Source organism: Telopea speciosissima, chromosome 5 (assembly GCF_018873765.1).
Source record: "Telopea speciosissima isolate NSW1024214 ecotype Mountain lineage chromosome 5, Tspe_v1, whole genome shotgun sequence".
Lineage (NCBI taxonomy): Eukaryota > Viridiplantae > Streptophyta > Magnoliopsida > Proteales > Proteaceae > Telopea > Telopea speciosissima.
This window is the reverse complement of record NC_057920.1, coordinates 60,340,648-60,355,396: the sequence shown is the minus strand read 5'-3', so window position 1 is coordinate 60,355,396 and position 14,749 is coordinate 60,340,648. Positions and strand designations below refer to the sequence as shown.

At 41.8% G+C, this 14,749-nt stretch overlaps 1 protein-coding gene across 2 annotated transcripts in view; it reads left to right on the top strand.

Annotated features, from left to right (window-relative positions):
* The window catches only part of LOC122661691 (protein ALTERED SEED GERMINATION 2), a 159,551-nt gene that overhangs the window by 53,185 nt on the left and 91,617 nt on the right, over window positions 1–14,749 (top strand). For both annotated transcript variants that reach the window (XM_043857176.1, XM_043857177.1), the window contains exon 9: window positions 9,175–9,280. In XM_043857176.1, coding sequence (XP_043713111.1) covers window positions 9,175–9,280 — 106 coding nt within the window. The remainder of the gene's footprint in view (window positions 1–9,174; window positions 9,281–14,749) is intronic.

Genomic DNA, 14,749 nt, shown 5'->3' with positions numbered 1-14,749 from the left:
ATACTAAGTTACTTACTTGGATTTATGATTGTCCGTTGTCTAATCGCCATATCTCTCCCGAAAGAACCCTTTGAATATCTATAATCATCAATTTGCAAAGTTATCTTGTCTTGTATAGCAGGGTCAACCACCAATCTGGTCATGACATCAATCAATGGGATGTGTAGATTGGCAATCAGTTGGCCATCTTCACTTTCCTTGAACATGAAAAATTTTCCGGGATTAAGAAATAGTGCGGCTCCATACAATGGACGCTCCATCTGACACTCCTAACGCCTGTCAATAATATTTATAATTTTCTTCCACAGCCGTTCTTTATGAGCTAAATGTTCACGTATTTTCTTTTTTGCCTCTTCCATAGCAACATAAACCTCAGGCATAGCAGGCTTCTCATCACCATCAACAATCCTCAAAACAACAATAAGTAGCTTCGATGCTCTAATAAAATCCTCCACAGTGTTCCAAAATGGTACAACAAACACCGTTTCTTCCACTTTCTTTCCAGCCTCTGTCTTTGACAAACTAGAACCCTTCTACTCATCAGAAATAAACAAATGCTTCAATGCATCCTTATGCTTAACTAAGCTCTAACATGTCAAACAAGCAGTTGCAAATCTAGTAACTGCAGCTCTCACAAGATCCTTTTGTCCAGTTCTTTTCCTCATTGCATTAAGAAGACGTGTGTGCCTGTAGATGAAGGTGGTTATTTTTTTTTGCCTGACCTATCATATTTTTAAAGTCTTTCAAACTACCTATATCCTCCAACATCAGGTCTAGGCAATGGGCTGCACAAGGAGTCCAGTATAGCTTTCTTCTCTTTTCCATAAGCATTTTACCAGCCAACTTATAATTTGAAGCATTGTCAGCATAGTTGTCAAGGCGGCGCCTTGGTCAACTTGGGAGCCTTGGCCGCCTAGGCGGGCGCCTTGGACGCCCTTGTTCGCTTAGTTGGTGTCGCCTTGAATTTTGACCCTCTCCACCGCCTTAGGTCGCCTAACCGCCGTGACAACTATGATTGTCAGTCACAACTTGACTGACATAGTCCTCACCATCTCAATAATTTTGCTATCAAGCAATTCAAATAGCATTTGTGCACTTTGAACTACACCAGATGCATCAACAAATCCCATGAAATAAGTCCCCTCTGGACAGTTAACGAGAAAATTAATTAAGTGCCTTCCCCGTTTATCCGTCCATCCATTAGACATAAGAGTGCACCCATACTACTTCCAATACTCTTCATATTTTTTCTTCATCTCTCCAGTTTCATTCACAGCATTTCTTAACAATGGCACTCTCACTTGATGATATGAAGGTGGAATATATCAAGAACCATATTGTGCAATAGACTCACACATCACCTCAAAGGTCCTTGCCTTAATAGCATTGAATGGGATACCTTGCTGATACATCCACTTAGCAATGTGATGATCAACTCTGGATTTTTGTTCTGGTGTCCTATAACGGTTCTCTATAGTAGTCTGAGTAGAACTACTATTATGCCTCTCATTGACTACTTGCTCAGGAGTCCGTCTAACATGAGCATCCATGGGACCCCTTACTTGAGGCTGAGTAACCTTTCTTTTCTTAGCAATTGTCCTAGAGCTAGGAGCCACCCTAGCAGCTGTAGGAGTCTAGGATTGTCCTTCTAGTGTATCTTCTGAGTGTACTTGCCCTCCAACTTCTACAGCATCATCACCATCATCATCATCCAACACTTCTGTAATCTGTTTCTTCTTTTTTTTTATTTAGAGCTTCCCTCATCACTTGAGAAATAGCATCATTCGTCTTGGTACACTTAGTAACGTCTCCATATCCACCCACCAAATGTTGCTTCAATCTTTTAATCCCACAACTCATTTCTTTGCTACAAAGGGTGCATTTAACAACATTCTTGTTTGTTAGATCTGGCCAATACCCATACTTCCACCCAGGGTCATTTGATTTGGCCTTCCTTGTTGGGTCTTTGCTTGGATCATATCCTGGAGTAGCTCCAGTACTTGCAATATTTTCACCCCCACTACTAATTTGTGTAGAACCATCCATTAGTTGAGTGAAAGAGACTACAAAAGTCACAACAAAAATAACAATTAAACTGGTTTTTAGCAGATTAACATTAAGCTGAACTAGGATGGAAAACACAAAATCAAACTATCAAAGTACTGGTTTTTAGCAGATTAACATTAAGTTGAAGGGAAAAAAAAAAAAACTGAAATTATGGATTAATGGGGTTGAATATGTGCTGCTGTTGTGTGTGGCTGTGTGCAGGGCAAGAAGAAGAAAAAAATAAAACACCTTCTCTGCCTATGTGGAAGCCTGCAACTGCAAGGCAAGAAGCAGAAACAAAAAACCAAGAGGTTGTGTGCAAGCCTGCAAGGCAACAAGAAGAAAAAAGGAAAAAAAAAAAACTGAGAGGTCTGCTTCTGTAAGCAAGCCTGCAACTGCAAGGCAAGAAGAAGAAAAAAGAAAAAAAAACAGAGAGTACTATGGCTATAACTGGAATAAATCCCTCCCCCCCCTCTGTCTCTCGACTATCTCCCTGTCTCTGTGACTGTACAAGCAGTTGTGAAGAAGAAAAAAAAGAGAAAAAAGAAAAACCGAGAGGCCCCCCTCTGTCTCTTGACTATCTCCCTGTCTCTGTGACTGTACAAGCAGTTGCGAAGAAGAAAGGAGAAAAAAAAAAAAAACCGAGAGGACTACTAGCTGAAATAAATCCCCCCCCCTTTTGTCTCTCGACTCTCTCCCTGTCTCTGTGTGTGTAACTGCGTATGTGTGGCTGTGCAAGGCAAGAAGAAAAAACAAAAAAAAAAACCGATACTACTAATACTGGCTATAATCACTAATCATTATTGGAGGCTGGGAGGAGAAGAACTGAAGAAGAAGAAGTTAAGAAGAAGATGAGGACTGCCTGGGAGGAGAAGAACTGAAGAACTGAACTGAAAGATCGAGTTGCCGGAGGACTGGGAGGAGGAAGAAGAACCAAATTAAAAAAAATAATAAAAAATTACTTTCCTGGAGTCCTGGAGGTTGCCGCAGGTGTTCGCAACTTCGAACTTCGTAGGAGTGAAGAACTCTCTCTGCCGAGAGTTGCAGGAAGCCAGGAACTAAAGCCAAAGTCGCCGCTTGCCGGAATCTCGATCCTCTGTCTCACGAACTATTCCTCGTCTCGACTCTCTCCTCTCTCCTCTCTCCTCTCGAACTTTCTTTGGCTTTTGCGATTTCTATTTCCCCCCAATTAGGGTAATATGTTTGATGTTTTTAATTTTTATGTTAATGTGTATTGTAGGTGTATAATTTCAAGTTACACCTCCAATAGACATTAACGAAAAAGAATCTAAGCTATTAAATGGTTTAAAAAAAAAAAAATTTAAGTCTAACTTTTATACATTCAAATGTACAAATATCGTGGTATGGCGTCCATGGCGACGCCATGGAAGCCATATCGGACGATATTTTTACATTCACCATGGCGTAGCTCGATATGTGACTTTCCCCAGCGCCAGGACGCCATGGCGGGGCCATGGCGACGCCATGACAACTATGATGCTAACTGGGCTGGTTCACCACATGATAGGAGGTCCACACCTGGCTATTGCACTCTTTTTGGTGGCAAACTGGTAATCTTGTCACCTGGCGTAGTAAGAAGCAGGCTGTGGTAGCTTGGTCCAGTGCAAAGGCTTAATTTCATGCTGTGGCAGATGGTGTTTGTGAGTTGTTATGGCCTCAGGGTCTTCTGGATGATTTGGGCCTGCCTGTCTGTGTCCCTATGATGTTATACTGTGACAAGTTTGTGATCAGCAGTGCACACAATCCGGTTCAGCATGATTGCACCAAACATGTTGAAATTGATCTCTACTTCATCAAGGAGAAGGTGGAGCTAGTCTTCTATTGCACCCCTTTTGTGAAGTCTAGTGTGCAGTTATCAGATGTCTAAAGCACTTAACAGCAAGATGTTTCATCCGATTTTGTGCAAGTTGGGCATGTGTGGTATCTATGCTCCAACTTGAGGGGGAGTATTGTAAAACAGGGTGCAAGGGTAGTTTTGTCATTATATTGTTACCCTACTTTCTCTTCATTCTATTATAAATAAAAGGGCTAGTGTCAGTCTTGACACAAGTCACAATATCCCAAATCCCAACAGTCTTTTGCTGATTTTCTTCAAGGCTGGAAGGCTGGGCTTATGGGGCTGAAAAGCTGGCTGTTTTGATGAGATAAAGGCTGGCTGCTGAACAATGCTGCTGGTCCTTCTTCTCTTCCTCCTCCTTCGATCTACATCAAATGTCATCGCAGATAGCCAAGAAATAAAAAGGGGGGGAAAAGACCAGACATACAACACCAGTAATGTAGTTCTAGATTGGTAGGAGACCAACTAGAAGCCAGTAAACCAGGATCTGTTATGAACACTAAATTGGTTAGGCTAAAATAGGTGTTTTGGTGGAATTAGGTTTAGGGTTTGATGTGTGGGTTATGTCGAGTTGGTAGGGGAGTCTAGCAGTGAAGGTCCGGTGATGTTTTCGTGGAGTTAGGTATGTTAACTTGAATGGGCAGCAGGCCGATTGTTGTTGCTAACAAGAAGGTCTACAACATGCCTATGTCTTCGAGCCAGAATCTTGGCAATGAACTGATATAGAAGGTTGCAGAGGGCAATGGGCCTGAAGTCATTAATAGCAGAAGCTCCTTCCTTTTTCGGGATGAGGCAAAGGAAAGTGTGATTTACACCTTTGATCTGACTAGGGTTGAAGAAGAAGCTCTCAATAGCAGTGATAAGATCCTTTTTGATGATGTCCCAAGTAGCTAAGAAGAAACCCATACTAAAGCCATCAGGACCTGGAGCACCATTCACCTTGAGAGAATGAATAGCTACTACAATTTCATCTTCTTTGGGAATGGAGCACAAGGAATCAAAGTATTCAGGAGCAATGAACTTATTGAGCAGAAAGCTTAGCATAAGATCAGATTCCCCTTGAGGACCACCGAAGATGCCTTCAAAATGCTGCACTGCCAAGTCTTTAATATCCTTCACAGTATTGGCCATGGAGGCATCTGGGTGAGAGAGCTGAGTAATGGAGTTTGCATTTACTCTAGCTTTCACAGAGCGATGGAAATAGGCTGTATTTGAATCTCCCAGGTCCAACCATTTGATTATGGATTTTTGATTGAGAAAACTTTCTTCCCAAGCAAGGAGGGAGGTGAGCTCCAAGGTCGTATCTTTCTCTTCTTCAACAAGCTGGCCATTTAGAAGGTCTGTCTGCAACCGAGTCTGAATGGAGGCAAGTCTGTCTTTACAATCCACATCTTGAAGAGAAATATTGCCAAAAACTTTGAGGTTCCAATCCTTAAGAGCAGCTTTGGCATTTTTGAGCTTCTTTGAGAAAGCAATTAGAGGGGTGGAGAAAGCATAAACTGGCTTATCCCAAGCTTCTTTGATAAGGGGCAGAAAGGTGTGATGAGAGGACTACATGTCGAAGTTCTTGAAAGGTTTAGGGCCAAATGAGGTGAATGGATGGATGTCAAGGGAGATGGGGGAGTGATCTGAGATATCAGGGTTGTCAAAGGTGGCATGGGATGTTGGGAAGGTAGCTAACCACTCTTCATTGACCAACACTCGGTCAAGCTTACAGGTAATGCGATTAGACCCGGTTCTTTTGTTGCTCCAAGTAAAAGGGAACCCCGACCTTCTAAGATCATTAATATCAATGTCCTCAATACAATCATTGAAAGCAGCCACAGCTTCCATGTTCAAGTTATCCCCCCTTGTTTTTCAGAGCAGTACTTGACATTAAAGTCACCTCCCAATCCCCAAGGTTGGGAACCAACAAGATTTGCAATGAAGCAGAGGTCAGCCCATAAGGAGGTCCTTTGAGAAGGATAGTTGAAGGCATAAACCATGGAGAAAAAGCAATAAAAATGACCCAGGCAATTTGAGACAGAAAGATGCAAGAATTGGGACGAAGAGGAGGAAGAGGTATGGAGATAATTTTTGGATCCCAAAGGATCCAGATGCGGCCATTTGGATGGAGAGAGTAATTGGAGAGAAGGGACCAGCCAGGGGCAATGGAGCTTTGGATTTTTGAAGAATTTTGCTCTTTAATATGAGTTTCCAAAAGACAACAGAAGCTGGATCGAGAGGAGCGAAGGAGGGAGCGAACAGCAGCGTGCTTCGAGGCAGAATTCAGGCCTCGAATATTCCAGATAAGTCCGTGAATCATTGGGGAAGGGGGAGAAGCGGCAGCAAAGACTCATCAAGACGAGCCAGGATAGACTTGGATATGGTAACACTGTGGTGACGATGCCGGTAAGAGCTACTAAGAGGGGCTACCAACAAAGAGGAAGGACCAAGGGGAACCTTGCTAACTACCCGGGGGATCGAAGACAGAAAAGTAACGAGCGAAGGAGAAGGGTTCTCAGTCTGGTTACGAGGATGGGTCACCGCCGGGTTTAGGGAATGGTTTAAGGTTGGTAAGTCACCCGACCTAGAACATGAATCGGGTAAAGGGGAATTAGAAGTGGGAGGGGGAGAAATCGACCCAGGGGCAAAAGAGTCCGAGGCCACGAAAGAAGCACAAATACCAGATGAGGTAGTAGTGCCAAAAGAAGTGGGGTCCACCAAAGTGGCGTCAACATTGGCAGGACAAACCAAGGGGTTTAAAGGATCTCTCACAGGCGAAAGCTGAGAAGAGTCCAAATTGCAACCTTCAGTGGCCAAAGTGGGATTCAACTGAGGAGTCATCAGCGCCATAGCGTTGCAAGCTGCGTCGAGTCTTCCAGAGCTGGGAATGGAAACAACCACAATGTGGAGGAAACCTTGAATTGGAGCTTTTCGGGGCAAGAGATAATCCCAAAGTCTTCAGCAAGCGACAAAAGACTGAAACGATTCTATCTATCATTCCAGGGTGGCAGAATCGATTGCGATAGGACCTGAGAGGTGGCCGCAGAGTTCTTCTTCAACCAACGCTGCTTCCGGTGCCAGAGCCTGGTTCTCGTTCTGCCACGAGAAGGAGATCGAGTAGGAGGCTTGCGTTGGATAGTCGGCACAACATCATGGCAGGGAGCAGCAGCAGTAGCATCGGGAAGAATAAGGGCATCGTCCGGCTTGGCCAAAGGGGAACAAAGATGGGAGTCGTGACCGAAAACTTTACACACCAAGCACTGCGGTGGTTTCTAGTCGTAGTGCACCTCTTGCTCGAAGAGTAACATCTCCTTCATTCACCTTGATGAAGGAAGGAAGAGCTTTATGCGCAGAGACTTCAACACATAACCTCACAAAGGCCAACCGATCCTTACGCTTGGTTCTCACATAAGAAAATAAAGGCTTCCCAAGAACAGAGCCTAGGGTACTAAGTCCATCAGAGCACCAATAGTGAAGAGATAACCCTGGGAGGGAAACCCACAGAGGAATGGAGGAGAGATCCAAACGCCGGAGTTGAAGCTGACGATGCCATTGACGCAAGAAAACTGGTTTCTTCGCCATCAGCCACGGACCGCCTTCAAGAGCACAAATCTTATCCAACGAAGAGGAGAATTTGAAGATGAAAAAGCCATTGTCCAGCAAGAACGTGTCCAGCATTCCCTGAGGACGCCATTGCTTGGAGAGAGACTGCTTGACCAGGTGGAAAGGTGGTCAAGAGCCAAAGAAGTTCCCCACAAGACTGTTTTCCCAAAGTTGAGCTTCAGACTCCAGGAAATCAGCAGGGCAAAGGGCCACCTTTGAAGAACTAACACGGGTTGGGGGGGGGGGACAAAGTGAACTGGAAGTCCATCAGATTGAGAAGCAAAGCCAGCACCAAACAGAGAATTCCAGGGGGCCAGATGAGAAGGAGAAGGAGGGCTGGTAGGGGTAGGGGAATGGGAATGTGGAGGTGACGGTATTCCATCCAACGGAGGGACAGCAGAGAGGAATGTGAGAGAACAGATGAGAATTCAGGCCTGCCGGAGGAGCTGACAGAAGAGAAGAGAGCTTAAGGGACGGATCACGAGCTCCAAACCCCTTGCAATCCCACCAGCCTTGATCAAACACAAAACAAAAATCTTTAATGGAGAACAAAAGCAGCCAAAAGCTTTTTTCATTAATCAAAATTCGTATTTAATACTTGCCCACCTTACAACCTTATATAAAAGACTCAAAAATAGACTCCTATACTAAAAAGGGAAGGCCTAATCCAATCCTTAACCTATTAGGTACCCTAAACGGACTGGGAAACTGAAATAGTGAAGGAAATAGACTCAAAACATGGCTGGACTTATAGAGTCCTAATCCAGCCCAACTTAAATAGTTAAATGGCCACTTAAGTTTTCGCATTTCCACTTAATCAAGTCACATGATCACTTAAGCGATCACATGACCACTAATTACATAAAAATAAAACTAAGTAAGGAATCCCGTATGCAATCTAATTACCCATATTTTAGGCCCATAAAAGTGGCCTATTACACAGAAAACCCATGGGATCAAAGGCCCAACATGTATATGACCCAACCCTAGATTTATTCTTTTTAAAACAAGCTTATTTTGGTGATGAATCTGCATTAACAGTAAAATCTTCAGCCTCTAGTTGAGAATTTTCTTTGCTCAGTCTCACTAAATTACTCTAATTACTCCACTTTAAAACTTTATTTATTTATTTTTATTTTAGAGGGGGTATCTCTTACCCATCTCATTTTTACTGCAGATTAGTCAATAGTCTCTCATTTTCATCCCTTTTCTTCCTTTTCTTCCTTTTCCTCTTCTCCTTGTTCTCTAGGCAATCAACATGTTTTGATTAGATGAATGATACGAGGCTAGGAAAGAGAAATGCCTAAATACAAAGGTGATCTATGTGGACCACTCTTTGAGAGTGAAGACTGAGGATATGGCTAAGGACAGTAAGTTAATCTCTATGTGGCATCGAAACTAGGGGGGGCCCAACACTACATGGCCTTTCTGGGGTGGCTAGTAAATTTGAAGTCTTTGAAATGGTGAATCTCCATTTTTTGAGGACCTATCTATGATTTTGGAGAAGACGAACCTATATGTATTCCTGCATCATTTGATTTGTGAATGGGAAAGAATACAGCTATATACTTTGTTGTGGTTTATTTTATTTTATTTTATTTAGTTCTGAATTAAATGTGCAATTTCTTTAAATTTAGATTAATCACCATGGACGTTCTAATCATCCTTCCCTTCTTTTTCAGGGGCGTTCAAATTTGCACTTAACTCATGTTGCTTTTAGTCCTAATGGGGAAGAGGTTCTTCTCAGTTATAGTGGAGAACATGTTTACCTAATGGATATGAACCTTGGTATGTTCATGCATCTATCTGTTTTGGGTTAAGCATGATACACATGGCTTACCTTGTCTGGATCTTATTGATTATGGAATTTCATAAGTTTTTTGTTTAATAGCAAAATATTTTATTTAGAGGGGTGAGATGTGAATCAAAGTTGCTCTTCGAGAATTGTTCTAAATCTCTAATGCACTCTTATTTGCAATAAGGCCAATTAGAAAATACTTTCTTCCCCCTTTTGGTGAAGCATCCAATTTTGATATATTGGGTGATTGGGACACATTTGTGTTTCCTACTGCTTCACCTAAAAGCTCGAACTGTTATAGAAGGGCAGCGTCAATGTATACATCGACACTCCGCAGCACTTGCAGACCAAGATCTCATGGTCCTTGCAAATGGAGCTCACGCAACATCTTTTTCTTTGCATGGCACGGTGGCACCGAAGGAGAATAAGTGTCAGCCCTTACCTGTTTTGCAGTTCCCAGGACTCGAAAACTTGATCTTTCTGCTCTGTTACCGTGTTCACTTCCACTTCACCCAAAAGCTCAAACTGTTGGAGAAGGGCAGCGTCAATGTATACATCAACAATTTGAACTTCAAGTATGAAAAACCTTGCAGGATTTGTTGAGAGAAATTCTTTGGTGACAGAGTTTTGATTGAATTATGCATTATCACTTGGACGACTATGAATCTATGATGACACTGTAATTTCATGAACTGCCAAATTGGATAAGATGGGTGAGAGGGCACCTTTGGAGGGTATTAATGAGAGATCAAACCCAATACCAGTATCAGACACTGTACGCCAAGCTTTCTCAGTAGCTCGGGCATCTTTACAACTCATCTCTTTGTAGCTGGAGAAATTTTTTGTGGAATTGCTGAGCTTTCTGGATTCAATTGCCTTTGATAAGCAGGTAGTGTTATGGGGGAAAAAGTGGAGAGCTCCTTCTTCCCCTTTGCTGTGGGTTGTCTGATTGGAAGACAATTGAGGTTGGTTTTGTTTTGTGTTTTTTTTTTTTTGCTATAGTAGGGGGTTTCTTATGTAGTTGATGAGGCTGTAGGTTGGTCTGTCTGTGGTGGACCATTGTCTTTTTTTCTTTTTTAAATTTACTTTCTTTTGTCCATGGTCTTTCTGCTTGGCTCTTTGGGCCTTGTCTCCTTTTTCTCCCCTTTTTTTAACCTCTTTGATCAGTGTTAAGATACATAACACGATAGAGGGAGTCCCCCTATCATGGTTTCCTTTATTATTGTTAGTTTCCTAGTCTAAGTAAGTTTCCTGTTTAGGGTCTAGGGTTTAGGGTTTAGGCTTAACTAGGTATGAGTTATATTCCTTTTGTACTTCTATTTTGGCTTAATATAAATATATATTGGCTGGTACGGTAGACATTCTATCACACAGCCCTTTTCTCCCATTGTTCTCTCTTCTTCTCCCTTAATCTCTTTCTAGCTTCTTTCTTCTCTTTGCCAGGCACTGGTTACAGGTTCTGGGATTCTTTACAGGATGGTATCAGAGCTATAAGCAGTACCTGATTCTATTGTAATTGCTGTTTTGACTTTTGAGAGTCATTTTAAGTTTCTGGTTTGAACAAGGAAACCCTAGTTCATAGAAGAAGAAGAGGAACTAGGGTTTCGTACGGTTTCGACGAAGGTTTAAGTATTTGTATCTACTACTTATGAAGATTGATGAATCATAACTGAATCGATTCATCTTTTTTGTGTGTTGACTGTGGTTTGAATCAAAATTTATTTCTGGTTTGTTGGTCACAATTTGCTGAAGCCAAACAAACTGACGCCTCTGCTGAAGATGTGTCTGATTTTGAGGCTGCCTTTGATCCCTGCCAGATTGATAGCCCATCACTGTATCCCTATGTTAGATCTGATCTGTAAGAGACTTGAGCTCTAGAAGGGCAAACTTCTCTCCTATAGTCCTATGCAGGGCGTCTTGAGTTGATCATATCAGTCCTTCAATCCTCCTACATTTATTGGAGTGATGTTTTTGGGCTGCCCCAAGCTACCATCAAGGCCATCGAATCCATTATGTGTGCATTCCTTTGGAAAGGAACAAATATCTCCACATTCCTTCACCCTATTAGTTGGGCTACTGTTTGTCTCCCCAAGGATGAGGGAGCTCTTGGTTTGAGAAAGATCAAAGAAGCTAACAATGCGGGTATCCTCAAATTGTTCTGGAATATTATGGCAAAGAAGGGCAACATTTGGGTCAACTGGGTCTACTCCGGCCTTCTCCGTAAGGATTGCATCTGGACGGCTTCCATTCACTCTAATCCTTTTTGGGTATGGCGTGAGATCCTGAGTCTCAGGCCTATAGGCTATAGCAATTGAGGCAATCTCCTCCAAGACTGTTGATAGGGAATGCACCTCATTGTGGCTTGATAACTGGCACCCCATAGGTGTTCTCCATTCTGTTGTGGGAGATAGAGCTATATATTCTTTGGGTATCTGCAAATTCTCCTCAGTTGCTTCCATTATCTCCCAAGGTGTATGTGCTCCCCCTCTAGCTAATCCCCCGGTTTTTGCTGCTATTTGGAATTCTTTGCCATCCCTTCTGCTTGGGCTCTCCCAGAGGAGATTCGGTTGTTTGGCTTCCATCCTCCAATGGGATATTCAGCTCCCTCTCAGCTTTGAACCACGTGAGATCTCAAGGTCCTATATCTCCTTGGTGCAGGATTGTTTGGTTTAAAGGTCCCATCCCTCATCACAGCTTCACTGTTTGGAGAGCCCTCTCATATTGCTTTCCAACTCAGTCCTTCCTCCATTTCCAAATTTCTATCTTCCAGGCCTGTGCTCTGTGTTGGAATGGAATGGAAGATGTAGATCACCTTTTCTTCTCCTGCTCTTTCTCTTCAACTGTTTGGAAGAGAGTCTTGGGTAAGTGTTGGCCATGTAATAGAAGAATTATCCCTCTTGCTCAGGAGTGGATCTGTCTTTTGCTGGAAAATTGATCTGTGACATCGCCGGCAAGCTTGCTAATGTAGCTCTAAATAGGAGAAGGATCCTATTAGAGGCCAAGCAATAGGATCTCAAAGGGGGCTGTTTGTTCGAATGGGCAGAATTAGGGTTTTTAGGTTAATTTCTAGGTTTAGGCTTTGGGGAATGTGGTAATTCTTATATGGTTTTAATAGGCAGGTTTTAGGGAGTCTAATAATGTAGGTTTGGATGATGTTTAACAAAAAAAATTGAATTTCAGAAAATTAGGGTTAAGATTTCGGGTTTTGGGTTTTAGAACTTAGGCTGAAACTAGGGTTTTTAATGGGATTTTAAGGCTCGGGCTTTGGTCTAGTGTTAGGAATGATGAGAAAGGAATTCGGTTGAAGTTTGAGGTGATTTGGATGGTTAAATAATGCTGGACAGGCTTTAAGGTTTTTAGGGTTTCACGGAGACAAGGTAAACTAGGGTTGGAGTGGGAGAATTAAACTACTTAAAACAATTTAAAACACTTAAACTAAGAAGATTCCTAAGTAACCAATAGGATATAAGACCCCATCAGCCAATAGGCATGGTATAAAATCTCGCGAAATATCGGCGATATATCGCGATATTTCGTGAATCTCGACATGACCGAGATACGAAACAAGGTCGAAATAAAAAGTACAATAACTGCGTCGATATATCGAGATATTTTGACGATATATCGTGGAACTCACGATATATCGCGAGATATCACGATATATCGCGAGATATTGTAAAGTGACAATAGTGTCACATTCAAAATCCTTATAAATTGCATATTTCGCAGCTCTTGGTGATATTTGACCGAGAGCTGCTGAAAATGAAATTTTCTCTCTTCTTCCTCCCTTCCAAGCCTCATTGAAGCTCCTTGTCGCGGGAAGGCGTCGGAGGGTCATCTAAGCTCATCATCCAAGCCTAATTTCATTATTTAAGGTAAATTATATTTCTCTAAAACAATTTTTTTAAAAAACTTTGTACAAATGTTGTTGGATGTTGATGATATTAATATATGTTAGACACCGGAGGCCGATCTACAACCTCACGGTGTCGAAATTTTTTCCCATATGTATTTTTTTATTTTTTCTGGTTTTAAAAATTCATTTTCCTACAACTAAAATAGGAAATAATTAGGGTAATATGACTTAGATGGTAATGAATTAAATATATGTTAGACACCAATGGCCGATCTACGGCTTCACATTAAGTCGGATTTATTTTCTGCTCTTAAATAATTCTTTTAATTTTCGAAAATTAAGAAAAATATATAAAAAATTAAAAAACAGAAATAAATAAGGAAAAATATGAGTTTTAAGTTTAAAAAATAATGAAAAATATGAAAGTTATTTCTATATGTTTTGAGATGCATTACATGTATATTATGTTTACTAATTCATAGTTTTGTTGTGTTAGGTCAATACTTATATTAACATTATATATAAAAATTGGTTTTAATTTTGTGAAAAATATAAGGGTTAGGGGAAAAATATTAAATAACTATACAAGTGTATTAGTAATCTAAAAGTGTCATTGAAGTGCATCTACATTAAGTTTTTTAATTATTTGTGTTACTTACATTGCGATAAACAAGTATCATTATGGCGGATCGTGATAGACAACGTGCGAGGGGCAAGCAAAGGTGGGGAAAGTAGTCAACAAAGGGGCGGACGGAACAAAGAGAACAGAGGGAACAAGAGAGACCAACCAGCCAAGATAGGGTGACATTGCATGGTTACGGTACTCCCATTGATGGGGATAAGAGAAAATCTATATGTAATTATTGTCACATGCAATTTATGGGAGGTGGGTCCAGAGACTTAAACAACATCCGATTGGAGGATCTAAAGATGTTGTAGGTTGTCATATGGTCCCTACCGAGTAGCCAGAGGAGATTGGTGATAGTTTGAGGGGAAGAAAGAAGAGGAAGGGTGACAAGCAAAGGATAAGAGAACAACTTGAGGATACGAGCAGGAGTTCGATGGGAGGAGGAAGACGATACGATGATGATGATGACTCCTCCTCCTCCTCCGATGATGACATTGCGATACTGATGACACTACAAACAAGCAGGAGGCTAGGGATTTTAGGCGGACTGTTTCAAGGAGTAGAGAGGAAGTTTTCAAGATGATCGCAGAGACAAAGAGTAGGGGTAGTGGAGGAGTCATGGCGTTCGAGGTCCTAAAACTTTGAATCCTTTTAAAAGATCACAAAGTGTGAGGGCAACCCCACACACTCTACCAAGCAGTACCACCATCAACATCCGATCCTAAATCGCATAAGAAGAAAGGAAGCGATCAACCTAGAATCAAAGGAGCATGGAAGGGGATGAAGGGATTGGTTAAAGAATCAATAGCTAAGTGGATGCTATACCATACCATCCCGAACTACATCGCACAAGGCCCCCATTATGATACCACGATAGATACCATTGCGGTGGCCCGAGATTCAAGGCCCCACCTATATGAGGTAATGAATGTTTATCTACCTCAACAAAAGAGTGAGATTGATGAGTACATTAGT